Source organism: Lissotriton helveticus, chromosome 7 (genome assembly GCF_964261635.1).
Source record: "Lissotriton helveticus chromosome 7, aLisHel1.1, whole genome shotgun sequence".
NCBI classification, from domain to species: Eukaryota; Metazoa; Chordata; class Amphibia; order Caudata; family Salamandridae; genus Lissotriton; species Lissotriton helveticus.
In genome coordinates, this window is record NC_136068.1 from 1316526488 (window position 1) to 1316547906 (window position 21419).

The window sequence follows — 21419 nt, forward strand, 5'->3', positions numbered from 1 at the left end:
CCCTTTTATAGCCCCCACAGGAGGGGTCTACCCTACCTCCTTATGGTCATTTCCCCCTTTGTTTTTGCCACCTCTTGTGTCTCGATCCTACCGAGACACAAGATGGCGGCCGCTCCGGACTGTTTGGAATGTTGAGAGACACCCGAGAGCCAATCAGCTTTCCGCTTGCGTACTCGCGTTGCGCGTACCGGGGCGCGCATATAGATATATATAATTTTTTGAACCTAAATTACTCAAAATCCTCTGGAGCACATATCTTGAGACATAGCAAAGGCACATCGGGCTACCAGTCCCTACAATTTTGCCAAGTTTGGTGGGAATCCATTCAGCCGTTTGGGCTAAAAGTGAGTCCAACCGCCCTATGGAAATTAACATGGGGAAAACACGTTTTGGGACCCCCCTTTTATCTCAGCCCCGCTTGACAAATCCCCCCCAAACTTTCAGGGAAGGAGCGGAGCGGAGCGGGCCATCTTCTTTGAGAAATTCGCGAAGATTCGTCCACCGGCGCCAAAGTTATTCCCAATAGAATGTAATATATGTATATATATATACATATATATGTGCATCTATATATGTGTATATCAATATATATGTATTTATATGTATATGTATAGATGAATATGTGTGTGTATATATATATATATATAGAGAGAGAGAGAGAGAGAGAGATATCAAATTATTCAAACACAACACAGAACTAAAAATATGAAAAACAAATATCATCATCTAAAATGTAGAATTATTTTTGTGACTGACAACAAAAATCTCACAAGACGAACAAAGTGGAGCAGTGGTGGCTAAACAGAGTTGCCAACGTGAACGTTCAAAGTAAAAACATGACTGGCTCCTAAATATGGACAGAAAGGAGATTGAAACCCAGAATAAGGCCCTGATTATGAGTTTGGCGTTCTTAATGCGGGCCGCCATGCCAGCGCCCCACTCCAAGACCATCAAACGCGGCCACCAGGTACCCGCCAGATTAGGAGTTTTCTCCTGGTCTGGCAGGAAGTCCTTTGGCAGTCTCACAGCGGTGCCTATTAGAAAAGCACCACAATGGGAGAGCCATAGCCTGTTCCTGCATGACATGGATTGTGAAGTCCGTGCCGTGCAGGCACAGGGGATGCATGCACACAAGGGAGGAACACTATGTGCCCCCTTGCATGCATCCCCAGGCCTTGAGGCAACAGGGGACCCTATAGGGCACCCCTTTGTTTTCTCACCACAGTGAGCAGTGAGAATTCACAATATTGCAAACAAGATTGCAGAACACTAAACAAAAAATCAAAGGGACCGGAGTGAAAGGGGAGAAGAAACACAGTAAAAGGTAACAAGATGAAAAGTGAGGAGGGTACAAATACGTACATTTCAAAAGGCAGCAGTGTAGTAGGGAAGATAGGAGCCACTGCCGGAAAGGCTAAAAACAAATGTTAACATTATTTTAGATTAATACAGTGGTCGAGAGTTAAACATATGCAAACATTTTGCTTAAATCCCAATATAAAGGCGATGTTCCTAAGCTGGGAACCAGAGGGGTGCATACATTAGAGAAAAGTAGAATGCAATAAAGGGCAGCTAAATCTCTTACCCAAGGTGATTAAAATCCCTTAAAGAAAGACAAGCATTTTTCCAGTCATAGTACTCCTATAAATAGCAGTACTGGTGTCACGCTGTGTTTTATTTGGAATGGTAAAGAAGTTGCTTTGGAACAAAATTGGAAGAAAAAAAATGGTAATGGCAATATGAATGCTGATTCAAAGAATGGTGGTCAATGTATAGGCATCCCCATAGCAAAAGGCTATGTTAAAAGTAACTAATAGCACCTTATAGTCGCCTTAGAACTTTAAATTAAAGTTGTCCACTAGCTCAGAACAACACACTTGGTTATGCTGTGCCGGGACGCCTGGTCAACCAAGGGAAGTAGTTGTCAGTTTCGCTGTCCAAGTTGCACAAGGATTTTGAATTTATTGTCTTCCATAGTAGCCAATCGTATAAATTACGGAAATTTGTATTGATTTTTTTTTACACTTTTTTATGTTTATTTTATGTGTGTATAAGGTTACTTTATTACTATGTATTTGCAAATATTTTAATTAATCATGCATAATAAATATTACCTTACCTTACCTCATAGCAGAAGGGGTGTGCCCAAAAATAGTAAATTAATTCAGAGCTTCACCGGGAACCAGGAAATATGGATATGAGAAGTTCCGAATTCAAGTGACAAGCCATTTTGCACCTTTTTTCGCATTTTGCAAGAACAAATGAGGTGGAATCAGGAGAACTTTGCAGCATCAGAAAACTGTTTACCCTGTCCCGAGACGGGACAAGAGGCAGCAGGTGCTCTGTTGTTGTTCGTTAGCCACCCCCATGTGTGTTTCCACCCCCAATACTTTCCCTGCCCCATTATTCAGCCCTCACCCTGTCGCTGCAAATGTAAACACGCTCTCCTTCCAGCAAGCATCTCTTCTAAACGAGCCCCCTCCTTCATGTACTGCCCTTGTGACCTCAAACACCTCCTCAATACCTCGTCGTCCATTTGCTGTTTTTCACCGGCTGAAGAGCAGTCCATTTGGTCGAGCCTGTGGTTCCTTGGTGAAGTCAGATGAAGCTGAAAAACATCACCTGACGTCACATGGGTAAAGATTCTAAATTCACAGGCGACGTTTTATACCTTCTTGCTGCTCCTAGTTATAAGGCTGAAACTGCTATGGTAAACCTGAACACCAAGCAGGGTCTCTGAGATGGGAAGACAGAATGGAACTGCCTGTTCATGCCGGGCAGAAACCCAGTTATCTATCTCTTATTGTGTTGTCAAGGAAAGAACAACTCCCAGCTGTCTCAGCATCTGGCACTATTTTATAGATCTATATTCTAATTAATTGCCTAGTTTTTACTCTGTCAGTTATGTTTGGTTTGAGCTGGGTCGATATTCTCTTCCCCCCCATTCTTTCTTTGATTCGCCTAAGTACAATTAGGCTCATTAAGGGCCTTTCTTCAGCAGGTCTCGAGCCTGACATTTGCTTTGATTAGTAGGTTGCATTCTGGCAGCACACACCGTAGTAAGCAAACGCGGAGCCTTTTGATTGGTTGTTTCCTTTCATCAGCCACCCTGATTGCTTTTGTCCGGGTCATTCGTCTTTTTTCCAGGAAAGCGCATGCAAAAGTTCACAGTTTGATATGTCTGCACTTTTAAGGTGCAGCATTTGCCAAATTCTGTGGCAAATTAAAATTCCTTTATTTAGCTGAATGTGTATTCCCTTTGGTATTTCTATTAACTCCTCCTGCCCAACTTCAAGCAATCTATTAACAGAGTCTGAGGTTACATCTTTAGGAGTGTTCTCATTTAGAGGCCCATTGAATTCTGTTAAGTGTGTGGGTACCGCACTCAACGTGGGCTCCTTATGTAGCCTTAGGGTGTGCTAGGAGAGGGCATTGGGTCAGAATCACCCTGCCCTTTACAGGTAAACTTACATCTACGGCCGAAGATGGCTACCATTACCCATGCCAGGAATATACTGAAAGGAGCCTAGCGTACATAAATGGTTTTACTACTGTAGATTTCTGCGCCTTGCTTGCAGAAGAATAACAATTAGTAATCCCTCTCCAGGGGCGGGAAGCAGCTGGAATAATGCTTGATCATCCTTGAAAGTTTGTGAACTCCCAACAACATGCGCCTGTAGGCCTTCATAAACTGAAATTCAACCCTTTCCATCCTGGACATGGCCGGGAAGGGGAGCTGATCACCCACAGATTTGGTGCTAGTGTAGGGGAAGGACAACTAGAATAATTGCTTTCACTGTGGTGAAAAAATGTGGTTTTACACATTCGGCTGCGCTTCTCACTGTGTGTAAACATGCGCTGTGTACAATTTTGCAGCGGGGTAAACGTCTGTCTTAAAGTAAAATGACCGGTGACACAGTACACCTCGAAGCTTGCACCTGGTGTGACTCTAAATCCAGTTTACGAAGAAACCTATTTTGTGACTAGCGGAAATACGTGCCCGAGAAGCAGCTGCGGTTTGACAGGCTGTCTGACCTTTGATCGACTCTTAGTGATCTTTTGTGTCTTCTTGGGAAAACACATGCAACAATATGAAAAGTCGAACAGGCGACAGCGTATCCACACTTGAAAACCTGCAAACTTGAACATTTTAACGAAGATCCAGAATTGCAACCATAAGAATTAACTTATTTGGCTCAAATTCAAATGTATTAATAACAGAAATATTTACTGAAGTGTTGTTTCAGGAACAAGGGACCGGTCCCGTGCATAGCTTTGTAAACTAGGTATAGGCATTTGAAATCAATCCTCTGTTTTACTGGGAGCCAGTGAAGTTTTCTTAAGCCTTGGAAAATAGACTGGAATTTGGGGATGTCCAACAGCATTCTGGCGCTGCGTTCTGCGCCTGCTGGAGTTTGGAGCATATGCTATTTTCTAGGGCCCGCATATACCGTAAGTCATTTCCAAATTCGAGTCTAGTCAAGGCTAAAACGGTCACAAGTGTTTTTACTGCTTTTGGGGGAATAGAAGTGTGAACTTTCCTGATTGTCTTTAGCGTCAGGAAGACCAAAGATGAGACCTTATTAATATGATGATGAAAAGTTAGTTTATCATCGAAGATGATACCCAAATTCCTCACCTTACTAACTGGGATTGAAAGAACTCCCATACCGGGAGCCATAAGTTTGGAGCCATTTCTGGGCTACACGCACCCTACCAGGTCTTATTACTAATAGATGAAACTTATACCAACACACTTTTTCACACAGGCACAACACATTGAGTAGTTACCTTATCAACTAGATAGTGCTTTGGGCCCTCATCATTCAATAGGAAAGCATTGAAAAAGAGCTACAATATGGTGTCTGTAGCGCAGCTGCCTGGAGTGTCCTGAATTCAGGGTTGACTCACCTCTTCACACTACACCATGCCTCTATATTAATTTGAGAAAAATAATCCTGGATGTTTTGTCAGCGGAGGTCGGTCTATAGGGAATAGAGAATGCATAGGAAAAGAAGCAAATACATTATGTAAAGTTTTGTCAGCGGATGGGGTTCTATGAAGAACATTCCGTTTTTTAAAGGAGCTATACTATTTACTGATAGACCCTTTGTCGGATGTTACACATGTGCAATTTACCCCCTACAGCAAAAGCCAGTTATTTATATTGAGAGAAACTGAGCATGCGCTGGCTTTGGGAAGATGCCCGCAAAGAAGAAGCCCTATTAGAAGAAGTGTGACTAAACAGTAAAAGGCAGTGAGAACAGTAGGCCCATCTGCACCCTTCTGCGTTTGGACTGCACCTAGCACCAGGACCCCTGGCCCTCCCAACATCCGCCGATACAGTGCCAATGAGCTTCTGGACCTGAACCCCAGACACTGAAGCAACATCTGCTTGACAACCTCCACACGGTCAACCACAGGACCCTTCACCTGCCGCCACTGCCGTTTCTCCTGCTCCACAGCCCGCAATGAATCTCACAACACTTCTGCTCAGAAGACAATGAACAACCTGAAACTGCTCTAAGGCATGCTGCTCAATGCCCTCTCCCTGTGCAAGCACGCCACAGAATCTGGGACACCATCACCACCCTCTCCGCTGACGTGGCCATCATCACCACTATGTGTCTCAACCCATCTTCGAACCCCGATATCACCAATGTCACTTCCAACAGCTACAAGATGATACACTGTGACTGCATTAACAAACAGGGTGGGGGCATCACCATCATCTCAAAAAAACTATGCAAAGCAACGTAACCAATGATGACCCAACGTCTCTCATGGAACACCTCAACTACCGACTACAGTCAGACGCTGAGACAACGGTAAGAGACACCCTTGCTTACAGACCTCAGTGACCTTGACCAGCCTTGTGCAATGCCATCTCCAATCTCATTACCCCCTAACTATCGACTCCCACCACTACGTCCTTCTGGCGATCTCAATTTCCACGTCGGTGACCCCAACAACACCAACTCCACCACCCTCCTGTAGAACCTGAATAACGTTGGTCTCACCCATCTGGTCACCAAACCAATGCACAAAGCTAGACACACAATCAACGCCATATTCACCTCTACCGTCAAAATCAAATTCACCGATGTCATGGAACTCACCTCGACCGACCATGCCATTGTTCGCTTCACTATCTCAAACGCCCAGCATACCATCACCACGCACCACAGCGCCACCCACCGCAGCTGGGGCAAGGTAACTGAAACTCAATGGACATATGCCGACAGCACCAATTAACTCAAAACATCAGCAGACCTTGACCAGGCTTTCCAGGCTGAATCACCAAGTGAGCTGAAAGCTTCACCCCCTCTGAGATCAGCAAAAGCCAACAAAACCACAAAACAAGACAGCTGGTACACCCAGAGCTCAGAGCCACCTAGTGCAACTGCTACCAACTTGAGAAGTAATGGAGTGTCACCAGGGACCCTGCTAACCGGGCCGGCCATAAAGCAGCCCTCAACAACTACCACCAGCATATCAAGGAAGCCATCACTGCTCGTATCAACACCAGGGCCAACCACACAAAGGAACTCTTCAAAACAGTCAAGGAATTCTCCAACCCGATAGCTATGTAGAACACCATCCACAAAGACCATCCATCCCAAGACCTCTGTGACTTCCTCTTGACCACTTCCACAGCAAGAACACCACCATTGACAACAACTTAGACACCAAACCCACCACCCTCAGCCTCGACAACTTAAACCAAACAGCAAAGCCCAACCGAATGGTCACCACTTGGCCTTTGCTCACCACCCAGAAACCCACAGCCATCATTTATTCCATCCACTCCGGGGGGCCCACCATCTCTTCAACGTTGGATCCAAACCAATCAGTAAAGAACTCACCAGCATCCTCAATACCTCCATCTCCACAGCAACATTCCCAGACAACTGGAAACATGCAGAGGTCAGACCCCTCTTAAAGAAACCCTCCGCCGACCCTAGTCACCTCAAAAAGTACAGACGGATCTTCTTGCTCCTTTATCCAGCCAAAGTACTTGAGAAAGTCATCAATAAACAGCTCACTGAATACCTGGAACAAAACCACCTTCTCAACTACTCACAATCAGGATTCCGGGCCATCCACAGCACTGAAACTGCACTGATGGCTTCCACCAATGACATCAAAACTTTCTTCGACCATCAAGAAAATGTGGCCCTGATCCTCCTCAACCTATCTGCTGCAGTTGACACAGTCTACCACCAAAACCTAATTGACATACTCTACAACATCGGCATATAGCGAAGTGCCCTCAAGTGGATATCATCTTTCCTAACAGGACACACACAGAGCATCGGACTGCCCCCTTCACCCTAGGACATCATATGCGGTGTACCCAAGGATCATCCTTCAGCCCCACCCACTTCAACATCTACATGAGCCCCTTTCAAACCTTTGTCAGATCCCAAAAACTTGACCTAATCTCCTACGCAGAGGGCCCTCAATTCATCCTCTCGCGCACTGAGGACCCTGCCAATGCCAAAATGAATTTCTGCAATGCCATGACCAACATAGCCAATTGTATGAGAGACAACAGCCTCAAACTTAACTCAGACAAAACAGAAGTATGGAGCTTCAAGAAGAACACCTCCATATGGAACCACAGCTTGTGGTCAGCAGAACTCGAACAAACAACCACACCGACAGACCATGTATCACACCAGGGCATCATCCTCATCAGCCAACTGACCATGAAACGACAAGTCAACGCAGTCACCTCCTCCTGCTTCCACACCTATCGCATGCTGTTCAAAATGTTCAGATGGATCCCATTCAACACTTCAAAGACCGCCACGCAGGCCCCCATCACCAGCCGCCTTGACTAAGGCAACATCCTCTACACCGGAATTTCCACCCAGCGCCTCAGAAAACTCCACACCATACAGATAACCACATCCTGACGCATCCTGGACCTCCCCCAATGGACACACATCACCCCACCTCAGAAGACTCCACTGGAACCCTATCCAGAAGAGATACAAGTTCAAGATCCTCACGCACACATACAAAGCCCTATACGTTCAAAGACCATCCTTCATCAACCATCAACTGAACTTCTATCTGCCTGCAGGACACCTGCACTCCACCTTACTCGCTCTCACACACACCCCTCACGTCTGCTGCAGTCAGGGCCACTTCTTCTCCTACATCACTGCCAAGTGCTGGAATGACTTGCCTCTCTGCTTCCGAACTGCGCCCTCCCTGGCAAAACTCAATACCTGTATTTTCGAAGGAGACATGGCACCCTTAGTGTCCAGATACCCCTAGAGGTGACAGTGCTGTGCTATATATTTGCTGATTGATTGACTGATTGAAGTACTTTTATCAGAGGGAGAAGCAATAGCAGTGTTCTGTAATGGCATTTGGTAGATACAATATTTCTCTACAAATGTATGCATTTCTGTAGTTTGTTTATGCAGTCTTCCTAAAATAGCAACAGTCCTTTCATTCTCGTTGAGTGGTATAATGTGAGCCTCTCTTTTTCCTCTAAAAACTAGACATAGGCGAAAGTTTAATTATGCCAGAGTAATTGGAATAATTTCAGTAATTATGCATTACTCTTGTGACACAAAATTACTGAAATTACACCAGTTTGAGTAATTAAGTGTAATTTGGCCAAACATCTTACCGTAGGAGCACAGGAACAACAAATTAAGGGAGAGTGAGTGGGTGTTGGCTATTGCTGCTTGTGTCCTGTAGCATTTCGTACTATTTTCTTAATACAAAATGCATCCTTAGACCCATTTTGAACACGACAGTGCATTGTGCATTAAGAAACAGCTCCAAATACTGGACCATGCGTCTCAAATAATTTTGCATAATTAGTAGTATGTTTCAGTAAATATGCATAATTGCACTAGAGATAATTATGCCAGTTATGCCCACCCCTACCTAAAATGTTCTTTGAGGTTCCAAGTGTTGATGTGTGAAAACACACACCCTTAATACTTCCAGTTATGAGAAGGCCTCCCTTGTTAGCAATTACCTGGGCTAACATTTGGGAAGTTTGAAGTCCTGAGAACACATGGGAATAAGTCATAGAATGCCATGGCATTTTTAAGGGTCCTGTGAGAGCAAAAGGTGGACATTCAAGAAATTAAGGAGGCCTGAAAGTCCATGTGTGGCCATGTTTATGTTAAACTGATAGCCACACAAGTGTGGTGGAAGGTTTCAAAGTAGAAGTGAGTTGTGCAAAGGTGAGAAAGGTATGCAGGGTATTGTGATGGGTTGTGGAGCAAGGGTTGTCTGTGTCCCTAGAACCTAGAAGGCAAACAAGTCCTTTTCCACACCCATGTTGACCTATGGTACTGGAATAAGGCAGCCAACGCCTACCGGTGATGGTTGGTTGGAGTGTATTATCGTGTGAAACCGCAATATCCAAAGAGAGATATGTTGTAAAGAAATTGCTCTTTATTTGCTCTTCATGCAGGAAACACATTGCGAGTGCAGGAAAGTAGATGTATTTGGCATAATCTTCAGTTAATTAGGAAGTAGTCAAGAGAATGAAATAGGAAACAGAAGATCTCATATGTGTCGAATCTGCAGGGTTCTAGCCACTAGAACAGTCTGTATTCTAAGGCTCTTGTTGTTCTGTAAGGTTCTGGGACCCTGTCATGTCTCAGAGTAGTGGGTGCTAGAGTGTGATGGAGATTGGGGTGAAAGCACTGGAGATATAGGGCCTCCTCCTGTCTTGGGGTCTATGACAACTAAATATAGTTCTGAGGCCCCTTGAGATTGGGAGCTGTGATGTAGTCTGTGAAGAATCACTGGTGGGCTGGTGGAGGCTATGCTAATGTCTATGTGAGTTATGTTGAGTTGTAGAGGCAATGTCATGACACACTGGAAGAGGCAGGGGGTCGTCGTGTGAGGGAATGAGGGAACCGATGTGTTGGCGTTTGTTATTTGTGTACAGTGCTTACCCACCGAAGGAAGGGCTGCTTCTAAGCTCTGGAGGAGAAACAAACGAGTGAGTATGTGGTGGTGGCGAAAGAAGGAAACGTGGTATCAGGTATAACTGGAACTGGATCACCCTGTGATCATTTAAAGTTCTCAAATGACACAGCCTTCACTCTATACCCACCACTTATTTGGCGCATTACACTGACTGAATGTATCCTGCCACTTGACTAATGGCATCATTGTTTGGAGAAAATGTGATTTGTTTACGAGCTGGCGTCGATGAATGGCTGTTTTCTGTTCTTGAACTCAGAACATTTACACGCTCTAAGCAATGAGTTATGTTACAAAACAAGACCGGATGTGACGCTGCAGATAGTGCCGCCCCTCCGCCTTCACATTATCCTCCGTCCTGGAGGAGCATGTCCAGCAAAGTCCAATCTGTATGACAGTGCCAGCAAAACAGCTCCTGGCTCCGGGTAAATAAAGATAAGGACCCAAGTGTGGGCATTCAGCACTAGCCACGTGACCAGGGACTGCCTGTTAATTTTTCTAAACAACTAAAGATCAACTGTTGCCAAAAAACAACCTTCCCCTGCATTTCCTGGAAAAATCTGAGTTGAAGCTGCCCTCTCCTCACCCCCGCCCCCCTCACAGTGGTTTGGAACCCTAAGAAGGAGGAAACAGAGAGGAAGGGCCTCTCGACTTACACCTCTGAAAAGCCTGCACCGTGATAGTTGCAGCAGGTCCTTAGGCTAGCCCAAGGGTCTTTGCTACCCTGTGTGTGCAAGATGCAAGAGTGGGAGAAGGGTGGCTGATGTGCATGCCGGCTGTGGGCTGCCCCAATGGCCTCCATCTTGCACTCATACCCACAATGCCAGAAGATATGCATGTCTCAGTAAGAGGACTGACAACTGATAGGGCATGGGGGTGGGGACCATGCTAAACATTGCCCCCAAGCCTGCAATCACCTCTGCAGGCAATCGAACATCATTCACCGAGGGACAATACCAACCTTTGATTCATTCACACACATTACTAAAGTTGGACTGTTGTGGGCGAGATATCAGAGGTGAGGAGGCAAAGTCTTTTAATTGATGGGTTAGGGTTAGCACTGAAGTTCAAATCTGGACAAGCACCGGGTTCAAGCGTTGAGTCGTACACGGTCAACTCAGCCTTTCATCCTTTTCAGCTTGTTCACATATGCCAATTGTTCTGGTAATTAATAATGCCACTATCCTAGTGGCAAGTCGCAGTTCGATTAATGGTGTGTATACAATAATGGGTCACTACAGGGCAAAGTAAGTCCCTCTCAGGGATTTGATTGAACCATGCCTTTCAACCTATTGACAGGAATGGAGTTCAGTTTTTATGGTGGGTGATACCATTGAAGTAAATAGAGATTAAATATTTCTGGAAGGTTGAGGAAGAATTGCAGGGCGGGTGCCCCATTGCCATGTTAGGTGCGTGACAATGGTTGCAGGTGGGAGACACCCTCCAAATTAGGACGATTTGAGAAGTATGAAAAGCCCCAGGATGTCATCACGTGATCTGCGAAGTGTGAACTACCCGTAGATGTCATCATATGAATTGGGAAGTATGAACCATTCCAGAATGTCATCACACGATTTGAGAAGTGTGAACGGACCCTGGATGTTAACACATGATCTGAGAAGTGTGAACTGCCCCTGTATTTCATCACATGATTTAAGAAGTATGATGCACTCCAAGATGCCATCACATGATTCGAAAAGTGGGAACTGCCCCATGATGTCATCACAGACTTTTACCTATGCCCTTTCTTGTCCTCACCCTTCCTTTCCTGTTTCACGCATGCATTCATCCCTTACTCTCTACCTTTGTAATTGCTTTCCTTAGTACTTTTCTTTGACTGTGGTGCCTTGAAGTGGCCCCTCGGTGTTTTTAAGCGCTGCACAAAAACCCAACAGGGCACATGTAAATATTGTATTTCTGATTGTCCTTCACATCGTTGTTTAATTGTAGCTTCATTTTACTGTTTTCTGCTTCATTTGATAATCAGTTACGTATTTTTTGACATGCAGGCAACATTGATGTGACGGATACAGTTAAGTATCATGTGGATGAAGAGGGCAGTGCCAAATGGGACATTTTTGTGTATTCTTCTTTTGAAAGTACCATCTTTCAAGAAGTTCCCACTAAAACAATCTTTCTTTGGAAATTCATATAAAATCTGGAAATCAACCAGATTAAAATTGCCCTTTCTTCTTTCTTCATCTTGAAGGTGGGCTTTAAGCCCCCACCCTGCACTAGCAGAACCAACGCAGTAATTATATAAGACTTAACATAAAGCCTAATGACCTTTTGCTGTCTTTCCTGTTTCCCCGGTGGTTTCCATTCCTTTTATTGTGTATCCAGGTGTTTACAGGCCTTCTTTGTCTTGCATCGCTGGCGTCTAACGCCCTTTTGTTATGCTACTTATATTACCTGCTCTATTTCACAAGCATTTTAAGAGTGCACTGCGCTCTTTAAAGGTCTCCTCAGTAAGTGGGCGCCTCCTCCAGGAAGTGACCAATTTTTGTTTCTCCAGTTCTTTCTGTGTGATACCGCTGCACAAAGACCCGTTGTGTTGTATGAATAATACATCTTTGGGGTTAGTCTGCACTATGCAAGAATTCAAAAACAAAATAAACACAAATTCTTTATAGGAAGTTAAAAAACTACTAATCAACTGAACTGTAAGCCCTTCGCCACAGCAAATTATTGTCCTCCTGAACCCTGGTGAATCGGGAAAGGTTTATGTACTTGCTCAAGAAAGCATTCTAGATAAGAGCAGTAACAAGCTCTTTTCTGGTTTGCCTGAGTGTATCGGAGACCTCTCACTCCTCAACTGGGTGAGCACCGGCCCACATGCTGCATGAACCACCCCCTGTTACATTAACTGGCCCGATGAGCCGGCCTTCGAAGAGGTGGAAGGCAGAAGAAGGCAATAACCCAACAGTCGATTCCAGTTGAGTGGGTAGGCAGTGAAGGTGATAAAAGTAATTTAGTTGTGAGCAATCAATCAATCAATCAATCAATCAGGGTTGGTAAATCGCAGCAACTCACCCACAAGGGTCTCAAGGCACTGGGATCCGAATGAATGTATGATTTCAGATGTTCAATGAAGGACGAGAACAGTAAAAGTCATCTAATTGAGATCCAGGACTGTGATGAAGAAAACGTCCAGGGTCTGGGCCAAGCCCTTGGCCACGGACATCGCTGTGGAAAAAGCATGAGCTCCGACTCATAGGATTCAGGTGCTTAAGTTCTCTGGTGAGTGACCAGCATTCTTCAGGAATCTCCGCGACCTCTGCGGTCACAGTGCCACCTGCTACCTCGGTCTCACTCTTCGGTGAAGCTGTCGCTGAAGGACTACTTGACCTGAGTATTGAGGAGGGTTCTTCTTCAGAGTTACTCTATGTCTCGGTATTACTTTTGTCGTTTTCAGGTGGATGTTATGTTTGGAAAATATATAAATAGATACAGTCGCCTAAAGTAGAACAGGACCAGACATGCCCCCTGCTACACTGGGTATGGCGAGCGAACCAATAAAACATATTTCTGAGCCAACATTAATTTATAGGAAAAAACAGCAAGGTTTTGCCTTTGGAGTTTTACCAGAAAGGTAGGAGAGCAATGGGCAAACTGCGTGGGGATTACCCCACATAGGATACCATAATGGCATAGCTGCCATCTGACGCTCTGCTATGAGGGCTACATTCAGCCACTCATACTTTGTGGAAAATACTACTGTGGGTTCTGGGACTTGTAGTTTCGCTTTTTCCATTACTGTAAAATCTCAGCAGGAGAAATGAGGCTGGCTAGCAAAAGGACTGATTAGCCATTTCCAAAAATGACATTTGATCTAATGGTAGTTACACACTAAAGACTTACGTTGTTGATCATTAAAGATGTTTACATGGCTAGCAAAGATTGTGTAGTAGAACTAGATAACTATTAGAGAATGAAGTCGGCGTTTTAAGTTTATGGATTTAGTGAAACAATGAATGCACATATGTTTTATATATGTGTATATATTTATATACAGTATTTAGAAAGTAGATATTGTTTTTAAAACACTCATTTAATTTTTGATGTCAATATACCTTCTGCATAATGATATGTCTGAAAATCTTTATTTAGAATTGTCGACAAACAATAGTCATAAACGAGGTTAAGTTGTCAAACCAGTCCTTAAGAGGTTTATACTAAATTCAAAGCGACCGTTTAAACTGTGTGTTTGCCTCATTTAAGGTGGGGCAACTGGGCTGATGTGAAACTGATGTTCGGGAATTAAAAAAATATATAATTTCATGAAAAGACCGCTTGTAGTGACCGGCAGTTGGTGTTTGAGGAGAGGGTTGGGGTGATGACGTATGAGCACCTAACCCTGACACTTTTTTCAGATTCTTTCTCTACGTTCCCAGGAGGGAGGCGGGACATGTGCGAGGTTCCCAAAGACCCCAGGTTCCCAGACTGTGCAGGAAAAATGGAGGTGAGTCGACTCTTGCCACGCATGGAATTCATTCAGACAGTGGATATTTTGCAATAACAGGAACAGTGCTTGTAGGTCGGGATGGATGGGGGGTCTGGAGGCTGGGCGTGGACCGGCTGTGGTGAAGATCTTGCAATAGCTCATGCCTCACAGAGGCTTCCCTTGCCCAGCATGCAACATAGCCCCTCCCCTCACCAGGGTTGTATGATACGACCATGCATGCCTAAACCACGCATGCCTTAACAACATGGTCTGAATTATGACCACATCTTTACCACTCATGCCTTTGTCATGCATTTCTTTACTAGGAATTTCAGGGCATATTAGCAAGGACCACGTAAAAATTATCTCTGTTTTAGCGGCAGGAAACTGCCGATAATGGGCTTGCTAATATGCGTTATAGAATTTCAATAGAAGCCCAGGTTAGATGTGCAGGACATCTAACCTGGGCTTCTATTGGAATTCCATAACGCATATAAGCAAACTCATTATCACCGTTTTAGCGGCAGGCGGCGATCATTTTAACAAGGTTCTTGCTAATATACCCCCTAATTTTAAGGGCAGCTTTCCTAAAGGGATGTGCGTGGTAAATAGCATATCCTAGCCCCCCCTTGCCCTGCACCCTAACACCTGATACCCCAGCCCTGGAATCCACCCTGCCCCAGCCCTTAAAACTACCCTGACCCATCACCCTAAGCCCTAACACTCGGTCCCAGCCCCAAAAAAACACCCGACCCCCTGCCCTGAGCCCTAAAAGCGATCCTATCCTTCCCTTAAAACTACCCCTTACCCTCCCACCATCATGAGGCCTAACACCTTGCCCCTTACCAAAAAAATGAATCGAACCACCGCACTCCTGCCCTGAGCCCTAAAAACCCACCCACCCCTAAAAACGACCCCCAAAACCTGGCCTTAGCCCCACTTACCTGGTTGCATCTGGAGCTTCCTATCCCAACGCTTCTTCTCCCAGCCCATCCCGACATCACTGATGTCTGCCTTAACTACCGCCCTACCAGCTTTTCAGAGGCACCCATCTGTGGGACACCTGCACATTTCTGGCAGACTGTTGTTCTCTGGTTCTGTGACGTGACTAATGCGTTCTCTGTGTACACTGGCATTGAAGACCGTCACTGCCAACCCCAGCAAGCTGGCCATTGCATGTCCTTTCAACTGCTTATCAGAGCCTTCTATTCGTCCTGAAGGGAGGGAACAATCTATAGTGCACATTTGGGGTCAGATTTCCTAATATTAGATGCAACATAGAGCTACTCTACTTTGTGTGAGAGTAGTTCAGTGCCATATCCACTAAGATATGGCTCTGCAGCTCTCGTCCCATGCGCTGGTGCATAATGAAGCCTTGTGCCATACACACACCTTTGCACCATATTGCAAAGGTGTGTGTGTGGTATGTAGCGTAGGTTTTGTAGTGCAAGGGTATCCTAGTAGTGTAAAATGCTGTGTTCAGGCTTCCTTCGACACGTTTCTCTCTTTGTTTGTGTGCGGTAAACAAAGATTGAAAAGTTTAGGGAGATAAAAAATGTTCTTCTACTTTGCACCAGCATCAAGGAGGGGCATTTTGTTGGGTGCAAAACCCTGTCTACACATGTTAGTAGATGGTGTTTTCTGTCGAAACCATGGGTGTAAGTGTGGAGATCCCTGTCTGCCACCCACGAGATGCCCGGTGGATACTGAATAACGAAAAGCATGGATGTGAGTTCCTTGTGACAGCTTTTCAGTGCAAATGAAGTTTTGCACAGAAAGTAAATAATAAATCAACACTGCGCTGGTTTGAGTAACTTTTGGTGAGCTTGGTCTACCGCAGAGTGCTGCTAAATCTTGCCCTTGGTTTTGCAATCACTGGTTGAATGGCCTGTGTCTCGCGTTGAGGACCTCTCTTCCCTGTTATTTGTGAATCTGTTCCCGCAAGACTGGCAGATGAGGTGTCTCCAGCTGTCAACAGCAAGACTCACCTCTCTTACCACAGTGTGAGTTTCAAAACGTCTGCTCTGTTCTTGCAGTGGATGAGATCCAAGTGGACCTCCGACCCCTGCTACGCGTTCTACGGTGTCGATGGCACAGAATGTTCCTTCCTCGTCTACCTCAGCGAAGTGGAGTGGTTTTGCCCTGAGCTACCTTGGAGGAACCAGACGCAAGCACCACCCGTCCTAAAGCCACATCCCAAGAAAGAGGTACTGTAATCCTGGGCACACGGGCTCTGGGTTTGTCTTTCCTGCTTTTTGTTTGTGTTGCAATAATGCCCAGTGGCTAGAACGCCTTGTCTTAACAGTAATATTCAATTACATGCATCACACGCATATAAAGCAGGGTGGAGGTAGAACACGCCTCTCGCCCATTCAGTATCCCGTATTTATGACATTGAAGGTTTTCATAATACACTCAGTATTGCTTAGTTATTGCTTCAGAGTACTCTAGGCAGACTGGGTGAATCACAATCAAAGCAGGCAGGCCAGTCAGGAACGAAGGCGTGGCCATGGTCTCAATAGGTCTGTTGGACAGCAGGTCATTGACACAACTCTTATCAGTGTGTTTAGAGGGAAGCCTCCACTTCACACAGCATTCAGTGATGCAAAACTAACAGCTGCAGAGGTGGGTGGGGAGAGAGGGAGTCCCCCACCTCATACATTACTCAGTGGCCTAAGCCTTACAAGCACACACATGGGTGGGGCCAACCAGAGCCTCATAAACATTCAGCAACACAACTGCAAACAGGGAGAAACCCTCTGCCCCTAAACAGCACTCAGTGACACGAGTCTTACAGATACAGCACTGACTGGAGGAAGAGAGAACCCTCTGCCCCTAAACAGCACTCAGGGACACGAGTCTTACAGATACAGCACTGACTGCAGACAGAGAGAACCCTCTGCCCCTAAACAGCACTCAGTGACACGAGTCTTACAGATACAGCACTGACGGGAGGAAGAGAGAACTCTCTGCCCCTAAACAGCACTCAGGGACACGAGTCTTACAGATACAGCACTGACTGCAGACAGAGAGAACCCTCTGCCCCTAAACAGCACTCAGGGACATGAGTCTTACAGATACAGCACTGACTGGAGGAAGAGAGAACCCTCTGCCCCTAAACAGCACTCAGGGACACGAGTCTTACAGATACAACACTGACTGCAGACAGAGAGAACCCTCTGCCCCTAAACAGCACTCAGGGACATGAGTCTTACAGATACAGCACTGACTGCAGAAAGAGAGAACCTTTTGCCCGTAAACAGCACTCAGGGACACAAATCTTACAGATACAGCACTGACTGCAAACAGAGAGAAACCCTCTGCCCCTAAAATCACTCAGTGACACGAGTCTTACAGATACAGCACTGACTGCAGACAGAGAGAACCCTCTGCCCCTAAACAGCACTCAGGGATACGAGTCCAACAGATACAGCATTGACTGGAGAAAGAGTGAACCCCCCTGCCCCTAAACAGTACTCAAGGACACAAGTCTTACAGATACAGCACTGACTGCAGAAAGAGAGAACCATCTGCCCCTAAACAGCACTCAGGGACACGAGTATAACAGATACAACACTGGCTGCAGGGAACGAAAACCCTCTGCCCCTTAACAGCCCTCAGGTACACAAACCTTACAGAAGTAGCACTGACTGGAGAAAGAGAGAACCCTCTGCCCCTGAACAGCACTCAGTGAAACACGTCTCTTTCAGATACAGCACTGACTGGAGAAAGAGAAAATCTCTGCCCCTAAACAGTACTCAGTGACACGAGTCTAACAGATACATCACTGACTGGAGAAAGGGATAACCCTCTGCCCCTAAACAGCACTCAAGGACACGAGTCTTACAGATACAGCACTGACTGGAGAAAGAGAGAACCCTCTGCCCCTAAACAGCACTCAGTGACATGAGTCTTACAGATACAGCACTGACTGCAAAAAGAGAGAACCCTCTGCCCTTAAACAGCACTCAGGGACACAAGTCTAACAGATACAGCACTGACTGCAGACAGAGAGAAGCCTCCGTCCCTAAACAGCACTCAGGGACACGAGTCTAACAGATACAGCACTGGCCTTAAACAGCACTCAGTGATACAAGTCTAACAGATACATCACTGACTGGAGAAAGAGAGAACCCTCTGCCCCTAAACAGCACTCAGGGACACAAGTCTTACAGATACAGCACTGACTGGAGGAAGAGAGAACCCTCTGCCCCTAAACAGCACTCAGTGACACGAGTCTAACAGATACAGCACTGCCCTTAAACAGCACTCAGTGACACGAGTCTAACAGATACATCACTGACTGGAGAAAGAGATAACGCTCTGCCCCTAAACAGCACTCAGGGACACGAGTCTTACAGATACAGCACTGACTGGAGGAAGAGAGAAACCTCTGCCCCTAAACAGCAATCAGGGACACTAGTCTTACAGATACAGCACTGCCTGGAGAAAGAGAGAACCCTCTGCCCTTAAACAACACTCAGTGACACAAGTCTCACTGGCACTCAGCTGGGTGGAGTGAGAGGGAGCCTCATGCTGCTCTCAGTGCCATGACACAAGTGATTGCGGGACAAGGGTGGAGGGGGCAGAGTCTCCTGGCTCATACAACATTGGTTCCTGGTCAAGGGTTCTCCTGGGAGACAGCACGAGCCCCCTGCTTCTTATAGCATCCGCGATACAGCTCAGACAGACCCAGGGCTGGGTCTGGAGAGTGAACCCCCTGCACCATACAGCACTCTTTGACGCAACACAAATCTCACAAGCACACCGATGGGTGCAAAGGGAATGAACCTACCACATCCACTGACACAAAGAGGACCTGTCCAAGGCTGAGGTGGAAGAGAGAGAACTCCCTGACTCTTACAGGGTTGAGTGACTCAAGCCCTACAGATAGAGGGTTCTCTAGTAAGAGAGAGCCCTCCCTCTTACGTCACCAGTGGTACAGCTTGTACAGGTAAAGGACGGAGTCATAAGCGAGATACCCCCCACAACCATGCCTTGATGATGCACGTCTCACAAGCAGAGAGAGCGAGAGAGAGAGAGAGAGAGAGAGACGGTCACACTACATGCTGTGGCACAAGCAGTATTGTTACAAGGCTCCATGGGCAGAGGGGGGAGATCCACCTGGCTCACACAGCATTGAGTGACACATGTCTTGCAGATCTAGTGGATGCCATATGGATCCCACACCAACCAGAAGTGACTTGTAAATTGTGAGCAGGTGCAGCGGCCCCAGAGCTCTGTACACTGACCATCATCATGGTGTCGGCATCGGCTTTGGATGTGTGCTAAGTTTAGGTGCTTGTTCTTATTGTTGCCTTGCTTGGTCCGTTCAGGCGGCGTTCCGGCTGGATCTGGCACCCCTGTTGGATCTACTTGGCAGTGGCAAGGAGTCGCTGATCTTCATGAAGAAGCGGATCCGCCGCCTGGCGTCCCACTGGCTGCTGGCAGCCCGCCACCTGGAGGAGCGGATGAAGGATACCAAGAAGGAGCAGAAGCAGGTACGTAGGAGAGAGCATCTGGTCCTCCGACACCTGTGCCCACCAACCAAAGATCAGGAGAACCAGCACAAAAGTGATATATGGACAGTCAGAGAAGCTGGTCTCGCTTGTGTACCGTTGTGAGTTCATCTACCTGCATTATGTGCAATCCAAGGCAAACACAAGGAGTTCTGTTCTCTGGCTCCTATAGTGGCTGGAAAGAAAACCAAGGAGTACAGTTCCCACCGTTTTATATTGGCTTTGCTTTTCCATTTACAAATTATTATCAGATGTGTTGGTTTGTAGATCAGTGAAAGCAAATCAGGACTACAACTCCCAAAATGCACTGGGTTGTCTGATAAAACACAGGACCGATGAGTCCAACAGCGATTATGGAATGACCACTGCCTGCTCCCTGCCATTGACCTCCCAAAAAGCAGCTGATCGTGAACGAGGAAAAAGTCTCGCAGGCATGTCATTTTACTTGCTCGCAGTCGCCAACTTGACGTTGAGGACCGCGAGCAAGTAAAAAATGACCGCTGCAATACTTTACGCTACGCTATGCATGTTTGCACTGTGCTACGTGCAGTTCTCGTAGTGCGAAGTAGCGCAAACTTCGCAAAGTACGCGAGCGTAGTGTAGGGCTTCGCCCAGGCCTAGTCTGGTGTCATTCGCAGGACACTATCCCTTTGCTCATAGACAATTGTTAGGGTTTGGGAGCAGGGTGTATTATCTCTGGCCCTTAGAGTGAGCCTTGGATGCATTCTTGATCTTCTGCCAGACCCATTAGAAGCCAAACAGCGAGCCATCTATCAGTCTCAGTGAAAATTTCCACCCTGTCCTTCTCTGAAAGCTTCTTCTTTTCCCTTGCATGCTTATTCTCTTACCCCCTTTTCTCTTTCTATGTCCTGAAATCTCTAATTTGCAGCTTTCTCCACCCACCTTCCTGTTACCTGCACCTCCCTCCATATCGCTCTTAACGTAACATGTTGTTCTTCCTGGCAGATTTTGGTTCACATCGGCTTCCTGACGGAGGAATCTGGGGATGTATTCAGTCCTCGAGTCTTGAAGGGAGGCCCCCTGGGTGAGATGGTTCAGTGGGCTGACATCCTTGCCACCCTCTTCATGCTGGGCCACAGCCTGAAGATCACCGTTTCTGTGAAGGATCTCCAGAGGTGAGTGCTTGTCACCACCACCTAGATTCAGCTCGCCTCCTTCATCCACCACTGACAATATGGTGCCCTGCCTAGCAATAGGCTATAATTCTATAAGAGGGTGGAATGATGAACACAGCCAAACTTCCTCATTGTGTTCAGTGATAGGTCAGTGGATTGAGTTCTTTTTTTTGTCAAAATCTGTTTATTTGGTTTTAATATGACATAGACGAGCATCATGCACAATACATACAAACAGAGCAAATATAGGGGGAGAGCCTGGAGTTACAGAGTGCTAGTAGGAGTGTCATCTTCGTCCCAAGTTCTATGGCTCGAAAAGGTCCCCATTCCAAGAATATACAACAAGTA

The 21419-nt window shown here is 46.0% G+C and overlaps 1 protein-coding gene across 2 annotated transcripts in view; it reads left to right on the top strand.

The window, feature by feature from the left end:
* MGAT5B (alpha-1,6-mannosylglycoprotein 6-beta-N-acetylglucosaminyltransferase B) overlaps nucleotides 1–21419 on the top strand; it is a 793707-nt gene that overhangs the window by 430963 nt on the left and 341325 nt on the right. Inside the window, exons 5-8 of one of the 2 annotated variants that reach the window (XM_078654621.1) lie at nucleotides 14346–14434; nucleotides 16453–16623; nucleotides 19753–19917; nucleotides 20902–21071. In XM_078654621.1, coding sequence (XP_078510747.1) covers nucleotides 14346–14434; nucleotides 16453–16623; nucleotides 19753–19917; nucleotides 20902–21071 — 595 coding nt within the window. The remainder of the gene's footprint in view (nucleotides 1–14345; nucleotides 14435–16452; nucleotides 16624–19752; nucleotides 19918–20901; nucleotides 21072–21419) is intronic. The other variant, XM_078654622.1, reaches the window with a different exon arrangement.